Raw genomic sequence first — 19,975 nt, forward strand, 5'->3', positions numbered from 1 at the left:
TTGTTTTTTTTTTTGTTGTGTCCCCCCCCCCCCCCCCCCCCCCCCCCCCAAAAATCTGAATGCCTGTGTCCTTTATAGCCAAACTGGTATTTGCAATATACTAAAATGAAGTTGGAGATTTTGCAGGTTTTGTTGTTTAGAAAGTAGACCGCTATGTTTTGGGAAGGTTAAAGAACCACCTGCAAAGTCTGTCTGAAATATTTACTATCTCCCACCCCCCACTTCATAATGTAGGGGAAAAAAGTGTTTATTTGGGTTTTGTTTCTAGCTTGTTTTAACACCTTAGAAATATCAGGAATGTCAAGTCTGGTCTTTCCTGTTTTTTGTTGGCAGACTTCTTGAATGACTCTGTAAATTAGGAGTTTTCTCAGGCCTCAAATAAATGGTATGCAATTTATCTTTAGAAGGAGCTTTTGTCTCAATATTGTGAGTTAAATGGCAGGTTAGGAAATTGCGTTAGGTAGCCTGAATAAAAATTGCTTTTTTGATTGGAATTCTCTTTCTGTCATAAGTTTTTTTTTATTGGTTTGTTTTGTTGTTGGTTTGAAATTTGAAAAGGAAGTTTTGTTATTCTGGGTTTAATTTCCAATTTTTGTTTTCTCTTTGCTAATGTGCTCTCAACACTTCTGTATTTTATGGTATGGAAAAGAAAGAATAGGAATAAAGCGGAACAAAGCGATTTAAAAATCCTTTTATTCTGCTAGTGCAGAATTTATTTTAAATCCCTGATTTATCATAACTTGTGTTGTCTTTCACTATAAATCAGTATTACTCTTTTTTTTTACAATGTGAAATAAAAAAAAAAGCCACAAACAGCAACAACATAAAAGAAAAAAAAAAACACAACAGAACTCATGGATATCTTGCTAAATCCTGGCAGCCTGAAAACTGTTGATGCCCTGATGGAGTCTCTCTCTTTCCAGGATATCTTAACAAGCTTCCTAAAACTGAAAAGCAGCTGTGTAAGTGTGGTTATGAATGGGCCTTAAGTGTAATGTCATAAAAAGGAAGGCTGATGGGTAGTGTGTAAATGAGTGGAAATGTACAACTGATACTGGATATGAACTTGTTGGTTGAATGAAGAAATAGCATAATTGTGAGTGAGCTCTGCTTTTGGACACAATTGCTGTGTTGGGAAATGTGGAAGAAATTCCAGTTATACTTAAGTATATGTGCATGTATTTTCCACTTCTTCTGTATAAACATATACTAAGTATGTGGGCAGATCAGTGGCTTGCAGATCATGCAAATATATGGATTTTGGTGGAGCTGGGAAGGAAGATTGACAAAATGAATGCAACGATAGTTCCTTTACACGTAAACGCTGTCTCAAAATACTGACCACAAATAACTTCAAAATGCAACCTTGCATTTATCTTTAAACTATTTCATATGAATGAAAAAAAAATAAACTCAAGAGCATTAGGTTTTACCCCTTAAGAGAGTTTTAGAGGAAACAATTGAAGCAAGTATCTGGAAAAAAAAAAAAAACACGCAGATTTTAGCTGCATTGTGCCAGAGACTTAGGCAGTCTTACGCTGAAAATGCTGAACACAGTTAACTTTAAACTACACCCAATACTTTAGGTTATGCCCAAGTGCGTTTCGTAGTTGAAGAGTTGAGGATCATTTTTCAGATCATCACTTAAGCAGCTGTTTCCTGGCAGAACAAAAATTTAGCTGGAGAATGGCAAATGGACCAGTGAGAAAGAGAAGAACTGATTCTCATGGGGAAACTGGAACAGTGTTGTCCTAAACATTATTATGAGGCCAATTTTTTTTTTTTAAACACCGACTGAACATGTGTAAGGGAGTAGTTGGGGACGGGGAGTTGAGGAGGTACAGATTGATGGTACCATGTTTTTTCCATTGGATTTTGTAGCTAGGGTTTGGGGAGAAGAGTGATGTTACTGGTTTTATTTTTTTCTGGTTGGGATGTGCCCAGATTACAAGATCTTGGACTGTAAAGCTGTTTAGCCACTAAGTGAACTCTTTAACTCCTGTTAAATTTACTGTTTTTCAGGGTGTTTCCTTTCAGAATCAAGTTAATCTTGATCTTCAATAAAATTCTTTGCTAGTGTTTTTTTCTCTTTTCTAGGTAAAGAAATTAAAAGCCTTTGATGGAGATGTATCAAAACTGTCTCAAGCTGATTCCTTCATGTATTTACTAATCCAGGTGCCAAAGTAAGGAGATAGTAGGTTTATTCTGTTCATGATGGTTCTCTTTGGCTGTCAGTTCTAAACCTGTTTGTTTGTCTGCTCCAGTTACGCTCTTAGGATTGAAGCCATGGTGTTAGAGAGGGAGTTCTCACCCTCCTGTGCTTCTCTGCAGGATGACATGAAAATTATAAGACGGGCAACAAAAGGTAATTAAGCATGTTGGGACATGTATAATACTCTTGTTTTTGTTAGCATGTTAATTAGTCTGCTTTATGAAGACCAGAGCTTGAATTTCAGGTACCTTCACTATTAAAAGGAAGCTAACTCCCCTCTGACAAATGCCATCAGGGTGTGTCTGGTGAATCTTTGCTTCCAAAATCAAAAATCTGGAGACTTGGACACACTACCAATGAGTTCATGAAAGCCTACAAACAGTGTATCCTAAGCTGACGCAAGCAAAGATGTTCATGATCAAATTAGGACAAATCCTTGTCATTTGAATACAGTTCACTCTTTCATGTATCACTGTTGCTGTGATTGAATCCCACTGTTAAACTTTTTTGCTCATTTTCAGAGATCCATGGAGGAAATCACTGTCTAGTTTCCAGATTTCCCTATGTGCAGTTGCCTTTTGAGGTGGCAGTACTGATGGGCTAAAATCTTTACTATGGAGACATAATTCTATTGTTATTCCTTTGTCTTCCCTTGTTGCTGAATTCATGTTCTCTACATTTCACAAGCTTTGAAATACTACGACTGGTTATTCTAAAGCTAATCTGGTATCTTCTGCTCTGTGGGAAAATAACTGAGTTCCTAGTTTCGTTTAACATTAATGCTGACATTTTCAAATGCCTTGAGTACCTATTTGTCCTGTTTCTCAGTATGAAAGTCCTACTTCATGTTGGTAAATTTTCTGACAGACTACTGGAGCACTGTCTAGACTGCTTCTTGTGGGATAAAAAGGCACAGTAGTCAAAATATTCAAATATGAGCACCAGCGCTTAGGATAGTCATTTTTAGTGAAGGGAAAGGGAGAAAAGTCTGGTGTGTTCTTCCCAACTGTGGGGATTGAACTGGTCCTTCCTGACTCAGGAAAATGTCCCTTACCTTAAGCTGAGGTTTGAGTTTGGCCTTTTATTGGGAGCTCTTTGAAATCATTGTTCTTTGTTTTGAGCAACAGACATAGGTGAGGGGAATATGTTATGTATAAAAGCAGCCGCGCCCTATTGTCCTTCATGTCCTTCACCCAGGACCTTTCTGATGAATTCTTTCCCTCCAGAGGAGACACCTTAGTCTCCAGATCCTGCACCAGGTCAGCCATGCAAATCAGACTGAGCTTCCCTGTCTTCAGTCCAGTTGTGTCATCCGCTCCTCTCCATTTGGTCTTTTCACTTGAGGGCTTGTTGATAGCCTGAAGTTGTTTAGGAATTCTGTCTACTTTTCTATACCCATCTACTCTGTTTCTTTCCTTGTAATTAAGCTGCGAGAATATTTACTTAAATCCTAACGCTGATAACCACTAAGGCTTAGGATGGTCTAAATAGCTTGATGGATTCTCATCTCGCCTGCAAATGGATGTATCTCACAGTGACGCTAAGCAGGCTCTTAGTATGCAAAATCTTTAGATGTTGCTTTCTCTCCTTGGCCTTATGAAATCCAGTATTCTCTTTTGTATTCTCTCCTCTTTCTTCCCCCTTACTTCCTCACCTATAGCTTGTTAGATCACAGACTGCTTAATTCGTTATATGACTTTATCCTGCTAATACTGAAATCCAAAGATACAAAGGCTGTCTGCTTCCAAAATGATAGATTAGTGCATTGTGTTGAGCAGTTAAATGTGGGGTAAATTTCAGAATGTGAACTTTGAAGCAAAATAATTTTTAAAAGTATTTATACTGCAATCAAAAGGATTCCACCTTTTATTAGTACCTTACATTAAAAACAGCTCACATTGATTTTCTTGCCTTAGAGGTGATTTGTGAATTTGCAGTTACTCAGTTTACTATGCCATTTGTGTAATACTAATCTATTAACTCTTAGCAATCTTGAATTCCTGTCTTTATTTCTAAGGTGCTATGCTCAGTGACTTTTAAACACGTGTTGTTTTCTGTTCATGTGTGGGGTGGGTGAAGAGGTGTATGAACTCAGAACACTACTGTGCATTTTGCAAAAAGGGCATGTGTACAAGGAAAGCTTCCGTGATGGAAAAGCTTTAAGTGGCAGTTTTATTCCATTTGACTCTTTGCTTCACAGTGAATATAACTTTGTGCTAATCATCTTTGATGTCACTGAAGTAAAACAAATGCCACTCTGAGTTGGTGATCATATAGAAATAAAATAGTGATTCATAATGAGATAAGAATGGAAAATTAAAACATTGTCTGATGTCTTCTCAGGCCTGATGCCTAAGTCTCCCCAAAAAGAGTAATTGTTCAAAAATCCAATCCTGACAGATGGCAATGGATCCTGCGAGGTGCAGAACATTTGCCTCAGACTGAATTTAGTAGGTTGTGAGGATACTTGCATAAGATGCTTTGCACATTGCAGGATTAGGCCCCAAATGTTTTGTGAGCTACTGGGGGTTGCCTTGGAAATACTACACTTGCAAAGCCTGAAGTCTGAACATATAGTTGAGGTTTGCCAACTGTGCTTGTGACTTTGAATTATATAGGACCTTTTTTTTCCCAGGACCTTTGAATTTACTGTAGTTTCCTGTTAAAATAAAAATCACCATCTTTAAAAGCTTGATGTGAAGAGCAGTTTGGTAAGTGTGCGTGTATTTGTAAACAATTATTAGACAGCAATTTTCTGTTCCTTACAGAGTTAATGACTTGTGAGGAGCTGCATTCCATATTGCACTTGGTCCTCCAGGCTGGGAATATTATGAATGCGGTAAGTGACATCTAAAATGAGGATGGCTGATTGACCAAACTTCATTGTTAGTATTGCAGTCCATTTATGCCACACACCTCAGCTGTTTCCTTCTTTTTAGGGAGGTTATGCTGGCAATGCTGTTGGATTTAAACTGTCGTCACTGCTCAAGCTGGCGGACACAAAAGCAAACAAACCTGGGATGAGCCTGCTGCATTTTGTTGCTCTGGTATATAAAGGCTATTTTGTTGGTATAAGTAACTGATGCAAATCTAAAGCCATAGATGATAGACAATAGAAGGAGCCGTGTGTCTCAGAAAAAGTGGCTTGTTTAAGGCTTTGATCTTCTTCTTTTCTCCTTCTTACACAAAGTTCACTATTTTTTCTATCTCTGGTCTCCCTATTCAGAAATCCATGGAAAGCTTGATTTTTTAATCTCATGTAGGAGCTTACCTTCATCTAACTTTCTCACTGTAGCTTTTCTCTTACTTTCCTGAATTCTTATAATGTAGAAGTGACTTCTTTTGATAAGTACCCTTTTAATCATCCTACTGAATCTTTTCATCAACATGTTTCTGATTTTTGTTTGTTTGGTTTTTCCACCTTTGGTGACTGACAAGTATTTTTAAAACTGCAGCAGACTTTTTTTTTTTTAGTTATTTTTCCTTCCTTTCAAACTTCTTGATTTTAGAAGGGAGAGAATTTAAATGCTTCCATATGTGCCTTTGGTTATCTGTGTACAAACTGGCTTAACAGATTTCTAGTCAGCAGACAATGGGGTATTAATTGATGTTTGTGCAGGAGACATTGTATCTGATCAGACAATAGGAATCAGTAAATTGTTCTTTCCCTAGCATTCCCTATTAATGTGACTTGTGTTCACTGGCAGAAGCAGCTATTGCTGTGGACTGCGAAATGGAAGCTGTTGTTTAATGTTTCTAGTTCTCATCCCTGCCTTTCTTTTAAGTGGCGTCCTCTGCTCAGTTGTGTTAGGATTGCACAGGAAGGAAAACAGTGCAGGAGACAAAACTTTAAATGCCCTCCCAGAGGCTTTAGAACTGTTGGACTTAGGTACTTTGGCATGGTAATGGAATGTTAATGGGTTGTGTGTGTTTTGGTTTTGTTCTGTTTGCTTCAGGAAGCCCAAAAGAAAGATGCTGCTCTTCTCAACTTTTCAGAAAAAATTAGGGATGTTCATGATGCCGCCAGGTAAGCCAAAAGAAAACCGAAAACTTAGGGTTAGACTGTGACTTGGAACTTTTTTATTTGTGGAGCAATGAGGCTCATTCAGAGAAATCTTGGCACAAAAACTGAGATCTTTACAAATGTTTACTATAGCTTTGAGGGCTTCATTTCCATTTGCTAGCAGAAATATGCCTGCAATGTGCCTTCAGGTATAAGGTTTTTTATGACGCGGTCTCCAGAGGTGTTTTGTAGTTTTGTCTCTGTCAAATAACATGCGCATGGATGCTACTTTTAAGAGATCATGCTAAAGCACGTTACTGTTTTCCTTTAAACCAGTTTTCATTTGCCTCTGAGCAGGCTTCAGTACTCTTCCAAGCGTGGTTCCAGATACAAGTGCTGGCCATGGCTTCTATTGGATGTGTTTTGATATTTGGTTTGCTTCTCCATTTCTGTCAGGTGGAAAATCTGAAGGATTTGGGGCTCTGTGTTTTCATCTCAACATCTCTAGCTGCACACTTTTAAACTGTACCTGATTCATACCTTGATAACTCTACTTGCTTTTGTGAGATGTTGCGATTTAAAGCACAAACCTGGAAGCTAGTGATCCTGGAGCTCTACTCCCAGTTTTGCTACTTCCTTACTCCTTGAGCTTTGGGCAATCTATTTACATTATTTTCCCAGCTGTAAAATGGATCCAAGCTCTTATATCTGATGCAGAATTAAGTCATGTCTGTAAAGGACTCTGAAATCTTCTGAAGAAAGGAGTGGCCATGGAGTTAATCAGAAAATTTTTGATGGACCACCTGTGTGGCTCTCTGCCATCCAACCCACACAGCTTCTTGGCAGTCTGCCTCGTGGCCTGCTGGGGAATGTAGCTTCCCTCGGCATCCAAGCCCCCTGGCAAACTACTGGGGAACAGGCAGAATCTGAAAATTGGTGATATTTTTCTAGCCTTTCAGTTCTTTGATCACATTTGTTAATGCTGAAAATCTTCTGCTGTAACTCTTGCTGAAATCTATTCATGGAATGCACTCTACAGGAAAATGAAACAAAATGAAATACATGTCTTACCATTGGGCGTGAGGAAGATCATTATTAGAGACAACTGTCATGTACAAGTTGCTCATAAATCCTTCCAATTAGAGCATGTTAAAACAACTGCCATTATGTACTTTATTTTTTATTATCTCACCTTCTTTCCTTGTAGTCCTTCATCCTCCTCTTTCACAGGCAGAAAAATATAGCCTGTATCATGTACGCCTTTTCTCATTTGCAAAAACACCTATGATCTTCCCAGAGCAGGGAGCTAACCTTTGGAGATGAAGTAAGCAGAGAAAACGCAACACACATTATATTCATTTATACATGTACACCATGTTCTGCCATGTGTACTTCAGTCAGTCTGCCACAAATCTTCAGCCTTACTGTTTTGAAGTCTCTCTGCTGGTGAATTAAGGGTAGTTAGGAGCATATGTGCAGTTGTTAATTTTTACCGTTTTGGAAATATTGGTGCTTTAACTCCAGACAGAGCTCAATTTCCCTGTGAAGGAAATGTCATGGGTATAGAGGTGTTTACCCTCAAAGTGACTGAGGGATCTGGGTGGAAGCTCTCATCATATGGAAAATGCCTCTCCCAGGATAAGATTTAGATTACATCACATGAGAGCTCTTTCCTGTGGTCTTACATTTGTTGAGTTATTTTTGCCTAAAAACAGGAGCAGCTCTGCTGCTGGTATGTGGTGAAGGATGTTCATGAAGGATGAAATGTTACGACTGCTGGGTCGAGACTGTGTGGGCTGCATTGCTGTGACAATTTAGAAGAACATAACGTGCAATTTCATGATGCCTCATGCTGTTGCCAAAATGGGCAGTCCTGGCTGACAATCCCTTCTGACCCCCTTTTGTGCCAGCTTTGGCACTTAAACAGTAACGTAATCAGATGGACCAAGGAAATGATCCATCTGGAAGCAAATTGCCTTGGCCTTTCCTTGGATTAATTTTCAGTTCCCAGATATGGCTGGCCATCTAGAAGATGAGTGCTAGCACAGGCCGCAGGGAGAAAAAAAGGAGCGCTCGGGCAGGGTGGCATTGCACTTTCAGGTGGTAAGGCTGGGTAGGACTGGCTCGAGTTAATTGTGAAACCACACCCCATGGGAATCTTTTCAGGTTGCAAATAAGAAGAAGTGTGCTTATCTCTCTCCTAACTTTCGATTTATACTCTGGAAAGAGTTCCTGAACAGGCAGGTCTTGTTTAAAAGCCAGGTTGCACCTCATCTTAAACATCCATTTTTGATGCGTATTGTGGCTAACCTAGGGGCAACTCTTTCTCACTGATAAGTACTCTCTGTGCATGCGTTTTTTTTTTTTAGGTTATCCATTGATAATTTAGAAGCAGAGCTTCAGTCACTGTCTTTCAAAGCAAGATCTGTTAAAGACAGCATTCGACGAGACCCGAAACTCTTTTACCAGATGGAAAGCTTTCTGCAGGTTTGTAGGATATCTGTGTTAATGTGTTACTGTCACCTGAATGCAGTAGCATTCCTCAGCTCAATGTAATTTTTGTGGACAAGTTAATAAACAGAAGCATTGTTTTAATATGTCTACCCTGTCGGTTGTACGAAGGTGTTCCAGATATATGCTGTTTGTCAAGAGTGTTGGAAAGACTGTATTTTTACCAGCAGGGATGTTGAGTGTGCATTGGCTGAGGCGTGTTAGGCAAGCGTGTTTGATGCCTGTGAAATGACTATTGGAGATCTGTAGTTAAAATGTAAGACAATTGGGACTGATCTCTGGTTTTGTACTTAACACGCAGATACTGCACTTCGGGCAGCTGTGACGTTATATTGGATCATGCCAGTTTTTGCTGAGGCTGTGCTATGCATATTAATCCTGATTGTTAGGTGACTGGAGAGATATTGTTAGCAGCTTGCATGCTAAGGGGCTGATTTCTGTACCAATTTGCCCTTCACACAGAGTGTATTATTCTAAGCCATGCCATTACTTCTTGGTAGGCTCTCCTTTTCTTTTTTCCTATCGCAGTGACTTCATAGGCATAAATGTGTATAGCACTTAACTTTGAAGCAGAGCGCTTAGCTTTGAAGCAAAGTTCTTGGTATTTTCCGGGTGATGCCTGGAGAAATATGTATTATACTTCAGTTAAATGTTTTTTCTGTTTCATGCTATAGATAGTTATTAAAAGTGAAAAAGCAGGCGTTGGAACTGGAACTTAACCCACCCTGATTTTCAACTTGCAAGTGTAGTTATAGTCCTGTAGTTTTACAGGAGATGTGAAGCTGATGAAGAAAGAGGCGGGTTAAGATTGAAATAGCTGTCCTTTAAGACTCTTTAATGTTCTGTTCTGACATGTTTGGGATTTTTTTTTCATTTAATAGATGGTTTTACGTAACACTACAACCTTGTTTAGGCCACATTCCAAAAAAATGTTGGGAAAAAAATAATTTTACAAATACGTACCTTACACAAACACTTCCGGTTTTTGTTTTTAAATTTCAGATGATAACCAAGCTGATTGAAAGTCAGCTTTCATTATCTCATCCTCATGAATAAATTACTGAAATATGTGGGAGGAAGTAATTTTCTATGTATGCTCTTGTCAGTTGTCCAGTTTATCTTCTATCCAGCTTTTTTTTTTCTTTTTTTTTTCTGAACGTTAACAAGTCAGATTTGTTCCTACCCTACTGCCATCATTTGGCAAGTAGCTTTCTGGCAGGTGGGGTTGTCTTAATGGTCACCAGTGCCTCCAGCTGGCTATTCACACTCCAGTGCTGCAGTAGAAGAAGCATTTAGGTGATCATGAGGTAGACAGTGTCAGAACAGATTTGTCTGGAAATTAACTTTCTCCCCACATTACTTTGAGTCAGATGTGTTCTCAGATGTGGGACCGTGCAAGGTTGGGAGTGAATGGCTGGTGATACAGACAGGGGAGACAGAGGAGCAACTCCTGAAATTCTTTTAAGTAGTTCTGCTGCTCAAAGTCTAACTACAGGCTTACCGTCTTCCTCCTGATTTTTTTCCAACAATCTACTCCAACCCTGTCTGTATAGCTCTACACTTCTGACTCAAAGAACTACTTCAGAGGGATGTTTTCTGGATGTCTTAAAATATATTTATAGTATTTCCTTACCTGTCTGGCATGAAAGGCTTTTTGTTGTGGTGGTGGTCTAAGGTCAGCTCAGGAAGCAGCGGATTGTATGATGTATATCCACATTCGTGCATTTTTTGAGAAAAGTGGGGAGAAAGAACTATCCCATTTCAATTGAGTTGAAAGTTGCAGGGAAAATGGGAAAATAAGGCATGTAGAGCTTTGTGGGGGCTCCAAAGTGGTCCACCAGTGTCCTAGTACATTCTTTGGTTTTACTCAACTGAGAATTAAAGTTCTATGTCAGTTGAGGGGCTTTTGGGCTTTTGAACTTTTGCCTGGTTTGTATCCTAGTCACTAGAATTTACATTTTGATTCATGCATTTTCCTTGACCTTCCTTACTCACTTTGCAGAAATGACAAGAAACCTCTTTTAGTTAGTAGGAGTTTTCCCTCAAAGTCTTAATTTCCAGGGCTCTGTAAGTGCTTCTAGGATGGAAAGTGATTTTCTTAAATTCCTAATATTTACATCACCCGTTGGGACTTCAGTTTTTCTATCTAGTTCATGCCACTGTGTTTTTTGCTACAGTTTGCTGTGAGACATCTAAAAGAGCTTGAACACCAGAAACGAGAATTGCAAAAGGAAGGAAACGCTCTCATTGACTTTTTCTGTGAGGACAAAGAAACTATGAAGTTGGATGAATGTTTCCAGATATTTAGGGACTTCTGCATTAGATTCAACAAGGCTGTTAAGGTAAGCACCGTTAAACTTGCAGTAAGGCTGTTAACCGCTGAACGAGATTCTCACTTGTTTGAAATAAATGCTGGCTCACATGGATTAAGTTATGTGTTTTCTGCCTAAGGGACACTTCATATCTGGTGGTATTTGGTATATTTGCCAGAATGGCTACAGCAAAATGCCATGGAAATGGTCAACCTGCCCAGCTCAGTATGCAGTCCTACTGTCAAGTCATCAGCTCTCATCCTGTTCTGCGCCTTCTGCTCTGGCTGACCAGACCATTGAGATGTTATGTCAGGGTAGCCTGTAGGCCTGCTTGTAGGTGGGCTTCTTCCTCCTCCTTTGGTGAGAAGGTTGATAATTGCTATATGGTATTTAACTAACGGCATACCGTGAATTGGTCCCAAATAATTAAAGTATGCAAAGATGAGCGTAGGCAAGGAGCAGTATCAGCACTGGTTACAATTTTGGTTGAGAAAAGTCTGCCTGTCATTACAAATAATTTTTAGGACTTTATAAATAGCATTAATTAGATGGATCCAGAAATTTATTTTTTCTGCCTTACGCGATCTGCATTTGACAGCACTTTGCATAAAAGCCTTAGTTTAGAAGAGAGAGATGAACGTTCTTGATTATAGCAAGCTAAGAGGATGTTCAGTTAACATGCTCATTGTCCCATTAGCTTACCTACCGTTTACCACCCAAGGCAGCATGTAGTTATGCATGTGAATATTATACAGATATAAACGGTGGTAACTGTTGCAGACATTTCAGTGAGAGATGACTTTGTGCATTCACGAAGGATGTGTTCAATTATTTGGGGTTGGGGATTTAATTCATAATCACACATTACAAGTCGTTGATGAATAGCTATTACTTCAAGATCCCATGGGGATCTCCCTTCGTCTCTCTGTAGTAAGTAGTCACACTCAAAATAATGACAAATTAGACTTTTATTTGTGACTATTGGAAAGATTTACTTACTAGGTATTTCATGTGGATTACCTATGTCCCTACAAAATTAATGGAACAATTTAGAATAGAGACTGCAGTTCTGCTCAATGTAACATGTGGACAGCACAGCTAGCAGTGTAAAAAGATGGCTTACACATGATAGCCAAATGCACATATTTCCAATGTTAAAACTTTTTTTTTGCAATTTTGGAACATGACTCTATGTGCTTAAAATAGATTTTTCATGTGAATAAAATCTCCAGAAGCATGTTTTGGGTGAGGTTAAAATGTTCTGTGTCTAGTATGGAAGACGAAAGTAGTATCTACAACTATTTTTAACTATTTCTCTTTACAATGGGATATTTAAAGTTAAGCTTTAGCATTAGGCAAGAATTAATTCTGTAATTCCATGCCTGTAAAAGAAAGCTCCCTGTCACAGACATTCTTCCTGAAAAGCAAGTTTTTTCTTTTTCCTTTCTTAGCTGTTTGGGTTTCTGAGGTCTCTAATGCATCTTATCTTTCACAGCCCAGTGCCACCTCAAATCCGCTTTAAGAGGTGTAGATCAACCCATTCATCAAAAGGAGTTTCAGCATTAGGCTTTTGTTTACTGAAAGCTTTCAGGCAACTGTTTATAGTTGTGCAGCTCCTCTGTTGTCACAACAATGGGAAAATCAAACTAGACAGTGCTTCAGACAAATAGAGGTGTGTTTTTTTAAACAGTGTGTCATACAGGCTTGCTGAGGGCAGACTTAACAACATGCTGGAAAATTATGTAATTTTTGAATCCTCTGTTAAGACTAGCCCTTTCTCTTCTTTCTTTTGCTACAGCTGTACTGGCTCTAGAAAACCAGGTTCTCCATTTCAGAAAATAACCTGGAAAGGTCAACTGAAGTTGCACCTAGATTAAATCTGAAGTGTAGAGGTGACAGTTAAAATGTTGACGTTCATAATAATCCACTGACAGTGATTTTATAGCAGAAAGGTGTTCCTGTGTTGTCTTTCAAACACAAACTGCTGCTTTCTAAACCAGAACCCAGTAGCTTCATTAGCAAAATCTCCAGCCTGCCCTGGACGACTTCTGAGCAGTAGTTATCAAATTTTGAAGTGAACAAGAGATCCAAATCTGGAATGAGGCATTTATTAATGGTCCTTGAGTGGTATCAGTTGATGTCAAAATAATGATAATGAGGCGTTGTGTAAACTTTTTCATTTGCTTTCATATGGAAGTAGGTAATGTCTTTTCATAAAATTTCCTATCTGTTATGCTCAAGTTGGAGGTAAGTAGCACCCTATGGAAACTCCACTTGCTGCTACAATTGCAATTGTTGTAATATGGGACAGTGGAAGGAACACGTTGACTGTGCTCATCAGACGAGTTTGTCGTAAAATACGTAATGCTCAGGTGGAAGTTTACTCACCAGATAAAACTGCCAACTCTAAACATACTGTGAGCAGATTTCAAGCTCTCCATATATAGCAGGGACTCTTTGAATGCACTTGACATCTGCTTGGGTTTGATAGGTCACGTTCTTATGCTGTGCGGGAACTTGCGCGTTTTTTTTCTTAGGCTGACCAGACCAATGTGCCTACAGCATTAGTTATGCAGGGAACTGCTGCCCATATGGTTAATGGTTGCAGACTGTGATTGCCCCAGTGAATTCATGTGGGTTGTATGTATTGGGGGTGGAGGGAGGGTGATGGCAGAAGGAACTAACTTTGATAGGAAGAAATAAAGGGAAAGATAAAGCAAGGTAACTTGTTCTCATGTATAGGACACTGTCCTCTGTAACATGGATTTATGCATTTCTTCATCAGGAAAACAGGGAACGAGAGATTCAGGAACTTCATCATCTGCAAAGGCGAAAGGAGCTGGAGGAGAAGCGTCGATCCTGGGCAGCTGGAGAGCTTGGGAGCTTTGGACGGAGCAGCAGTGAAAATGATGTGGAAATGTTGGCCAAAAAAGGACTTGAAGAGTTTCTTCCCTTCTTGCAGCAAAGACCTCAAAGCCCTTCGTACAGAAACCCCAATTCTAGACGCTCTCGACTTTCTCTGGGGATTACTGCAGACAGGGAGCTGCAGAGTTTCCTGGAAATCTCAAAAGATGAGGATCCAAACAAGTTTAACAGCCTTCCCCGTACAAACACCCGACAAGCAAGACCCAACGTGGCCTGGACTGAATCCAAAGAAACTAGAGATCTCAACTTAAATACCTTGCACTTGCACCAGCAGTCTGAAACCAAAGTGAAAAGCGGTGACCTCCTGCAGTTGCCCCCAGCACAGTCCAGTCACTTCGGTGTCTCAGCCGGTCCTGGTGCCCGTTACCCACCGAGAAGCACCAACTACAACATGCACACTTCTAACGCCTCCTGTGAGGAGTCCGCTGATATAAACGCTCTGGCCCTTGCAATTGAGGAGCACGAACTTGTTAAAGGATTACGTAAGTTTGATATTCAAGGAGCAAAGCCTGCAGAAGATACGCCTCTAATATACTTAGAGGATGTCGGTGGGACAGACTTGGAGACTCTAGATGATCTAAGCTTGCATTCCCTTAGCACTGCTGATGATGACTTGCCTCCAGCTTGCAGGAGCTCCAGAGAGGCTCATGACCATAAAGCCAAGACAGTGGGTTGCAAGAGCGAAGCTTCAGAGCCCAGCAGCAGCAGCCCCATGTCTATGGATACAAGTGTTTCTGGAAGTAGGGAAGATGGGCCAATGTTCTATGTGTCGGATACTACGACTGACTGTTCTTTGACGCTGGACTCTGAAGAGGGAAATGATTTTAAATCAGTAGGCAACGAAGTAAGAAGTGAGGCTGGCAAAGCACGCTCTTCTGTGAGTGGTGCTCAGTACAGGTCTAGAACGCTCTTCTCGAACCTGAATACTGCGTCTGCCAAGAATCTGTCTCCTCACACTTCCACAAATGATAAGGATGATGCCAACAGCAAGCACATGCTTTCTAAAGAAAAGTCCGTAAAAAATAAAGACGCAGTAGGACCAAAGAGAAACTCTCTAAAGGATAGATCTCCAAGTTCCTCCAAATCCAGTGGCACTCGCCCAAGCCACACAGCTTCTTCCAGACCTGTAAGAACTTTGAATGCCTCTGAGAACGAAAGTATGAGGAAAGTGGTGCCTATTTCTCGGTCTAACAAAGCACCAAGCAGTGTGAAAAAGCCCGAAGCCAAGCCGGCACCTCGTGAAACTAGCGCAGTGGAGAGTCGTCTGTCTCGTCGCAGCTCTGTCCGAGGCACAACCGACACGCTGCCGAGAAGTCCTTACAGGCACAGCATGTCAGTAGAAGAGCCAAAGTTACAGAGGGGCACTGTGACCTCAAGCAGTGCTCATTTTGAGAGGGACAGAGTCGCTCTCAAGAAGCCCATCTCTAAACCTATTAGGAGTACTGTAAAATCGAAGACAGATGAGATAAAGATCTGTCGCTCCAGCGTAAAACCACAGACCCCTGCAGATGACACCAAAGTTGTCCCAGTCAGTGTTCCCAAAACACCATCCACTGTCCCCAGCTTCGCAAGGAATACAGTGGCTTCTTCTTCAAAGCGTGCAAAAGTGGATCTATCCAGCTCATCCAGACCTCCAACTATCACAAGGTCTGTGTCCCAGAGGCTGCCTAAAGCGAAGCCAGCAGCAACCTCTGATGAGATGAGTCCAAAGGAGAATGGAGGCAGTACTTTAAAGAGAGCAAATAGTGCCAGAGTGGTTGGGAGAAGCCTCCTCCAGGGAGACACTGTCAGCACAAAAGTGGAGCCTTCAGCAAAGGAGCAGGGAACGGAGGAAAAGTCCTCTCTTAAACTGAAAGATGCAAACCGGACCACAATAGGTAAAATACTAAAGCCGTTACTGAAGTAAGGGAGAGGTTTTGTGAATCTTGGAATGTGAACACTTGTTCAAGCACTGGATGTCTGCGTCGTGGAATTCCTTAAAACGGTAACATTGCTGATAAGCAACATCATGTGCTCTTAAAGTACCGCACACCACTGGAAAAGGGCAACTACTCGTGTTCTGGTCTAAATCCTTTTTTACGAATTTGAATGTATTTGAAGCTACTGTGATGGAATAAGAGTGTAACAGCAAGTCTTTGAGTATTTATCATATAGAAGGTCACCAAAAGCCAAAAATTTTAAAGCAGTTAAACTACAAGATGAAACGCGTTGTGACAGAAAACATGGATAAAGGCCAGTTTTTATGTACATAAGGTTATTCCTAAGACTCAAGCGTTTGTGCTGGTCGGTTCCTTATTTGATGTTAAAGTGAATCCTGTGGAACAGTACTGAAAATGAACGTGGGTGATTGTGCTTTTCGTTGCTTCTACTGCCTCGGATTCAGGAACTCTTTTTTGCCTGTTGCAAAGTCCATTGCTGGCAATTGGACAGACTGGGAACTGCTGGCCAAAAAATAGTAAAATGGGATATTTTCTGTTTGTGGCTGTCTTTAACCTCACTGAAGAATTTCTAGCATGTTTTATGAATGTGTACGTGTGTCTGGAGAAAACTTTCTGCTGGCCAGGAGGCTTATTCTCCAAGAATGTGGCAGCGTTGTCTTGCATGCACAAGTAGATACGGCCGGTGCTGCACCGAGTAGCACAGCCGGAGGCTGTGCCTGTTGGAAGGGCCATCAGTAACCATTGGGATGATGACTACTCCTCATCTGACTTGTTTTAGTCACAAGCAAACTTGCCAGCTTTGGGTCATACAGAAGTGCCATATATTTATGATACATATCAAGGATGTTTGCAGTTCAAGTCTTGAAGGCTGCGTTGTAGTGCCGAGCACTTTCGTACTATTCCATGTTTCCACTGGTTTATCTACTACCAAATTACTTGAATGTTGCAATGGCTCTGATTGAGCCATCAGTTTCCCTGCCTCCTCCTCCTCCTCCTCTCCTTGTCAACATGAATATTTAGCATGAAACACAGAGCTTACGCATGACAATGTTTTTGTAGACTTCCTTGGTTGCTTCAAATGTGGTTTTTAATGTTTAAAGACTCCAAAGGATGACTTAAACTAGTATTTGATGAGCTTTTTACAAAATAAAAACAGCTCTTTTTTCCTGCAGATACAAATTTTAACATCTTACCAGACTGAGGTACAGAGAATGAGGGAAAACTTGTTCAGCGTGCTATGCATCTTCCTAAGGGAAATGTATGTAGGTGAGGAAACTGATCACTGTTCTCCTAAGCATCTTATTTAAAGAGTTGCCTTTTTACTTGCTTACAAATGAAGCCTCATTTAAGAATAAAATAATAGGAAAATCTCTTCAGACAAGTGGCATTGACTTACTGATGGTAGATCTGCTTGTCTGCTCTATCCCTTGGTGCTGGAATGAGAATGGGCCGCTGGATTGCTCACATGCTTCTCATGGGATAGTATCAGGGACAGCTACCTTTGTACTTTGAATTTGGCAAGGGGCCCTTAGTGCTTCCTTTATACCAGCAAATCTTACTGCAGACATCATACCCAAACACCATGAAGTATTACACAGGGCTTCTTGTTTGAGTCTGTCCCACAGGGAGAATTTATATAGCCCACTTTTTGGTCAGGGTGAATTTTTGCTCGAAACCCTATAAGCTTTTTGGATGCTGCCTCCCTTGTGGGTTAGATTTAAAAGAAAAAAAAATCTCCCTTTTCCTTATTTGTATCTGTGTGTATGTATGCACATCTGCAAAAGCAGATGATTAACTCTTTTCCTTTATTAAAAAAAAAAACACAACTTTTATTGGTAGTAAGCTTGAAAAAATAATTTAAATGTGTTTGGAATATGTAAATAAGTTTCTATAAATCTGTGTAAAAGAAAACAATGTATTTAATGGAACATTTATACATTTCGGAGTAACTTGGTAGTTTAATAAAGTTCCCATTTACTGGGCATGAGCTTTATGCTTCTCTTTCCTGTTAGACTTTTGGCTTTGGTCCTGGAGGTCTCCGGCAACTGGAATCTGAGTGTAGGTGACTGTGGGAAAATCCCAAAAGGATGGGCTTCACAGCAGAAATTCTGGCTTTTAAAATGCCGGGTTTGTTTTTGTACTAAGACATGCAATTTGTCTTTAGTTTCTGAATGTTCCTGAGGCAGGGCTTTCTGCACATGTCTGGGTATAGCGTGGAAGGTATTAGATGGTAGATGCAGCACTTTGTGTATACATTGCATGATGTGGCCAAGACAAATGTTCATGGCACTAACAAGTCTGGATCTGTCACTATCTTCATGCCTTTTAGCTTAGCACACTTTATTGAGAAATCCTGGTTTACAGCTCCCAGGGCTTTGGAAATAAAGAGTAGCCTGTTTTGCAGGAGCAGGTGGTGATTTCTACACTGCAATTCTGAATTTTCACATTCCATCCTATTCTCCCATAATTTTTCCTGCTTTGCTGCTTAAAAAAAAAAAAAAAAAGAACATCTATGCGTCGGAAAAAATGAAAGCCAGCCAGCCTCCTTGTCCTCAGGGAGCACTTCCTCCCCTCTGCTATGGAAATGATTTTTGGACTGGAATTGCTGCTATTTGCAAACTTGTTTAGCCCCTGACTTTTCTCGTTTGGTGAGTGCGTCTCTCCCCGTGCGGAGCGGCAAGCACCTGCTGTCTGCCAGCGCTGAGTGATGGCTGCTGATGGAATCTACGTGGGAAAGCCCTTCACCATCAAAAGGTGTGTCTCAAAAGTTTATGTTTTTTTAAACTTCATTTTTATTTCAAAAGGGTTCATAATTACCAATTCATTACTTAAACTACCAGCTGTCAGAGACAGCGTTGCCCTGTAGGTTTAATTTCCCATGTCATGAAATTTTCCCAAAGAAAGAGGCCACGGGGGTAGCCGGGTTGCAGTCGGTTTTGAAGAAAGACACGAGACCTTTTCTCCAGCTTTGTTCTGCCGAACGGCTGACGCTTGTGATCGCGATCAGAGGCGCATCTGTCTCCTTTGATGGCTGCTGAGGTGACAGTGAAGTGGGGGAGCCCGGGGGACCGAGGGGGAATCTGGGGCTGCGGAGCTGGTAGAGATTGAGAGATAGGGGAAGGAGCTGTGGGAGTAGGAGCGAGGTGCTGATTCATACTTAAAGGAATTTAATATTCACATCTCATGTGGGAACTGCATACAAATGAGGGGCTCAGTGCATCCCTCATTACAACAGCTCATTAAATTATCAGGGAAGACAGAAAGAGTTCCCATCACGCCTCCCACAGCGTACAAGTCCGGACTATGTCATTCAAAATAACCCACCGCTATCTCTCTCATCTTAGGCTACGTCTGTGTGGACGGATGCAGACGCTCACGCGTTGGCTCTGACCTAGCCAGACACGAGCCAGCTCCGGGATGGGAGCGAGTGCGCAGCGTGTTAGCTCAGCGCTGACCCCGAGCCCGGACACGGTGACGGTAACCTCATCCTCTGCGCGGCTTGCTGCCTCCAGCTCCATGTGCGCCCACGGGGCTACGCCGCTGCAGCGGAGCCGGGGCTGTCCGCGCCCGGGAAGACCTGCCCTCGGAAAGCCGCTCCTGCTGCTCCACGTGAGGAGGCAATCCCCGCGAGAGAGGCCCGGCTAAACACAGTTCCTTTCAGAGCTGGCTGCTCAACGTTTTCCATTAACTTGATACATGCTGTTTACATCCTCCTGCTGCCAGTGCCAGAGATAACTGCCTTGGGAACAGCTCCCTACAGGTATTGTTAGCAGCTGCTGAAAACAAAGGAGTTTGTTTTAGCCACGTCACTATCTAAATAGCCAGAAATACATTACTTTTTTATTGCTCGTAAGCCAATAAAAATCTGTCTTGTTCTCCTGGCTGAAAGATGCATTCTGGAAATCTTGCGTGCTGTTAAAGCTGGCGTCCAAGCAAATAGCCTTGCGACTGTAAAGAAAGTGACACCGAGGCAAAGAATGTGAGAAGGGTTCTTGTGGCAACAAAGCGCGTTTCTCTTCCCAGAGTGTGATCACCACCACCAGCATCAACTACCTGCACTCGGACAAAGTTG

The 19,975-nt window shown here is 41.1% G+C and overlaps 1 protein-coding gene across 2 annotated transcripts in view; it reads left to right on the plus strand.

The window, feature by feature from the left end:
• FHDC1 (FH2 domain containing 1) overlaps positions 1 to 17,885 on the plus strand; it is a 36,037-nt gene extending 18,152 nt beyond the window's left edge. For both annotated transcript variants that reach the window (XM_066996064.1, XM_066996065.1), the window contains exons 5-12: positions 2,098 to 2,183; positions 2,265 to 2,365; positions 4,981 to 5,051; positions 5,152 to 5,259; positions 6,169 to 6,239; positions 8,585 to 8,702; positions 10,904 to 11,068; positions 13,824 to 17,885. In XM_066996064.1, coding sequence (XP_066852165.1) covers positions 2,098 to 2,183; positions 2,265 to 2,365; positions 4,981 to 5,051; positions 5,152 to 5,259; positions 6,169 to 6,239; positions 8,585 to 8,702; positions 10,904 to 11,068; positions 13,824 to 15,869 — 2,766 coding nt within the window. In that variant the 3' untranslated portion in view covers positions 15,870 to 17,885. The remainder of the gene's footprint in view (positions 1 to 2,097; positions 2,184 to 2,264; positions 2,366 to 4,980; positions 5,052 to 5,151; positions 5,260 to 6,168; positions 6,240 to 8,584; positions 8,703 to 10,903; positions 11,069 to 13,823) is intronic.
• Positions 17,886 to 19,975: the final 2,090 nt, after the last annotated feature.

This window comes from Anser cygnoides, chromosome 4, assembly GCF_040182565.1.
Source record: "Anser cygnoides isolate HZ-2024a breed goose chromosome 4, Taihu_goose_T2T_genome, whole genome shotgun sequence".
Lineage (NCBI taxonomy): Eukaryota > Metazoa > Chordata > Aves > Anseriformes > Anatidae > Anser > Anser cygnoides.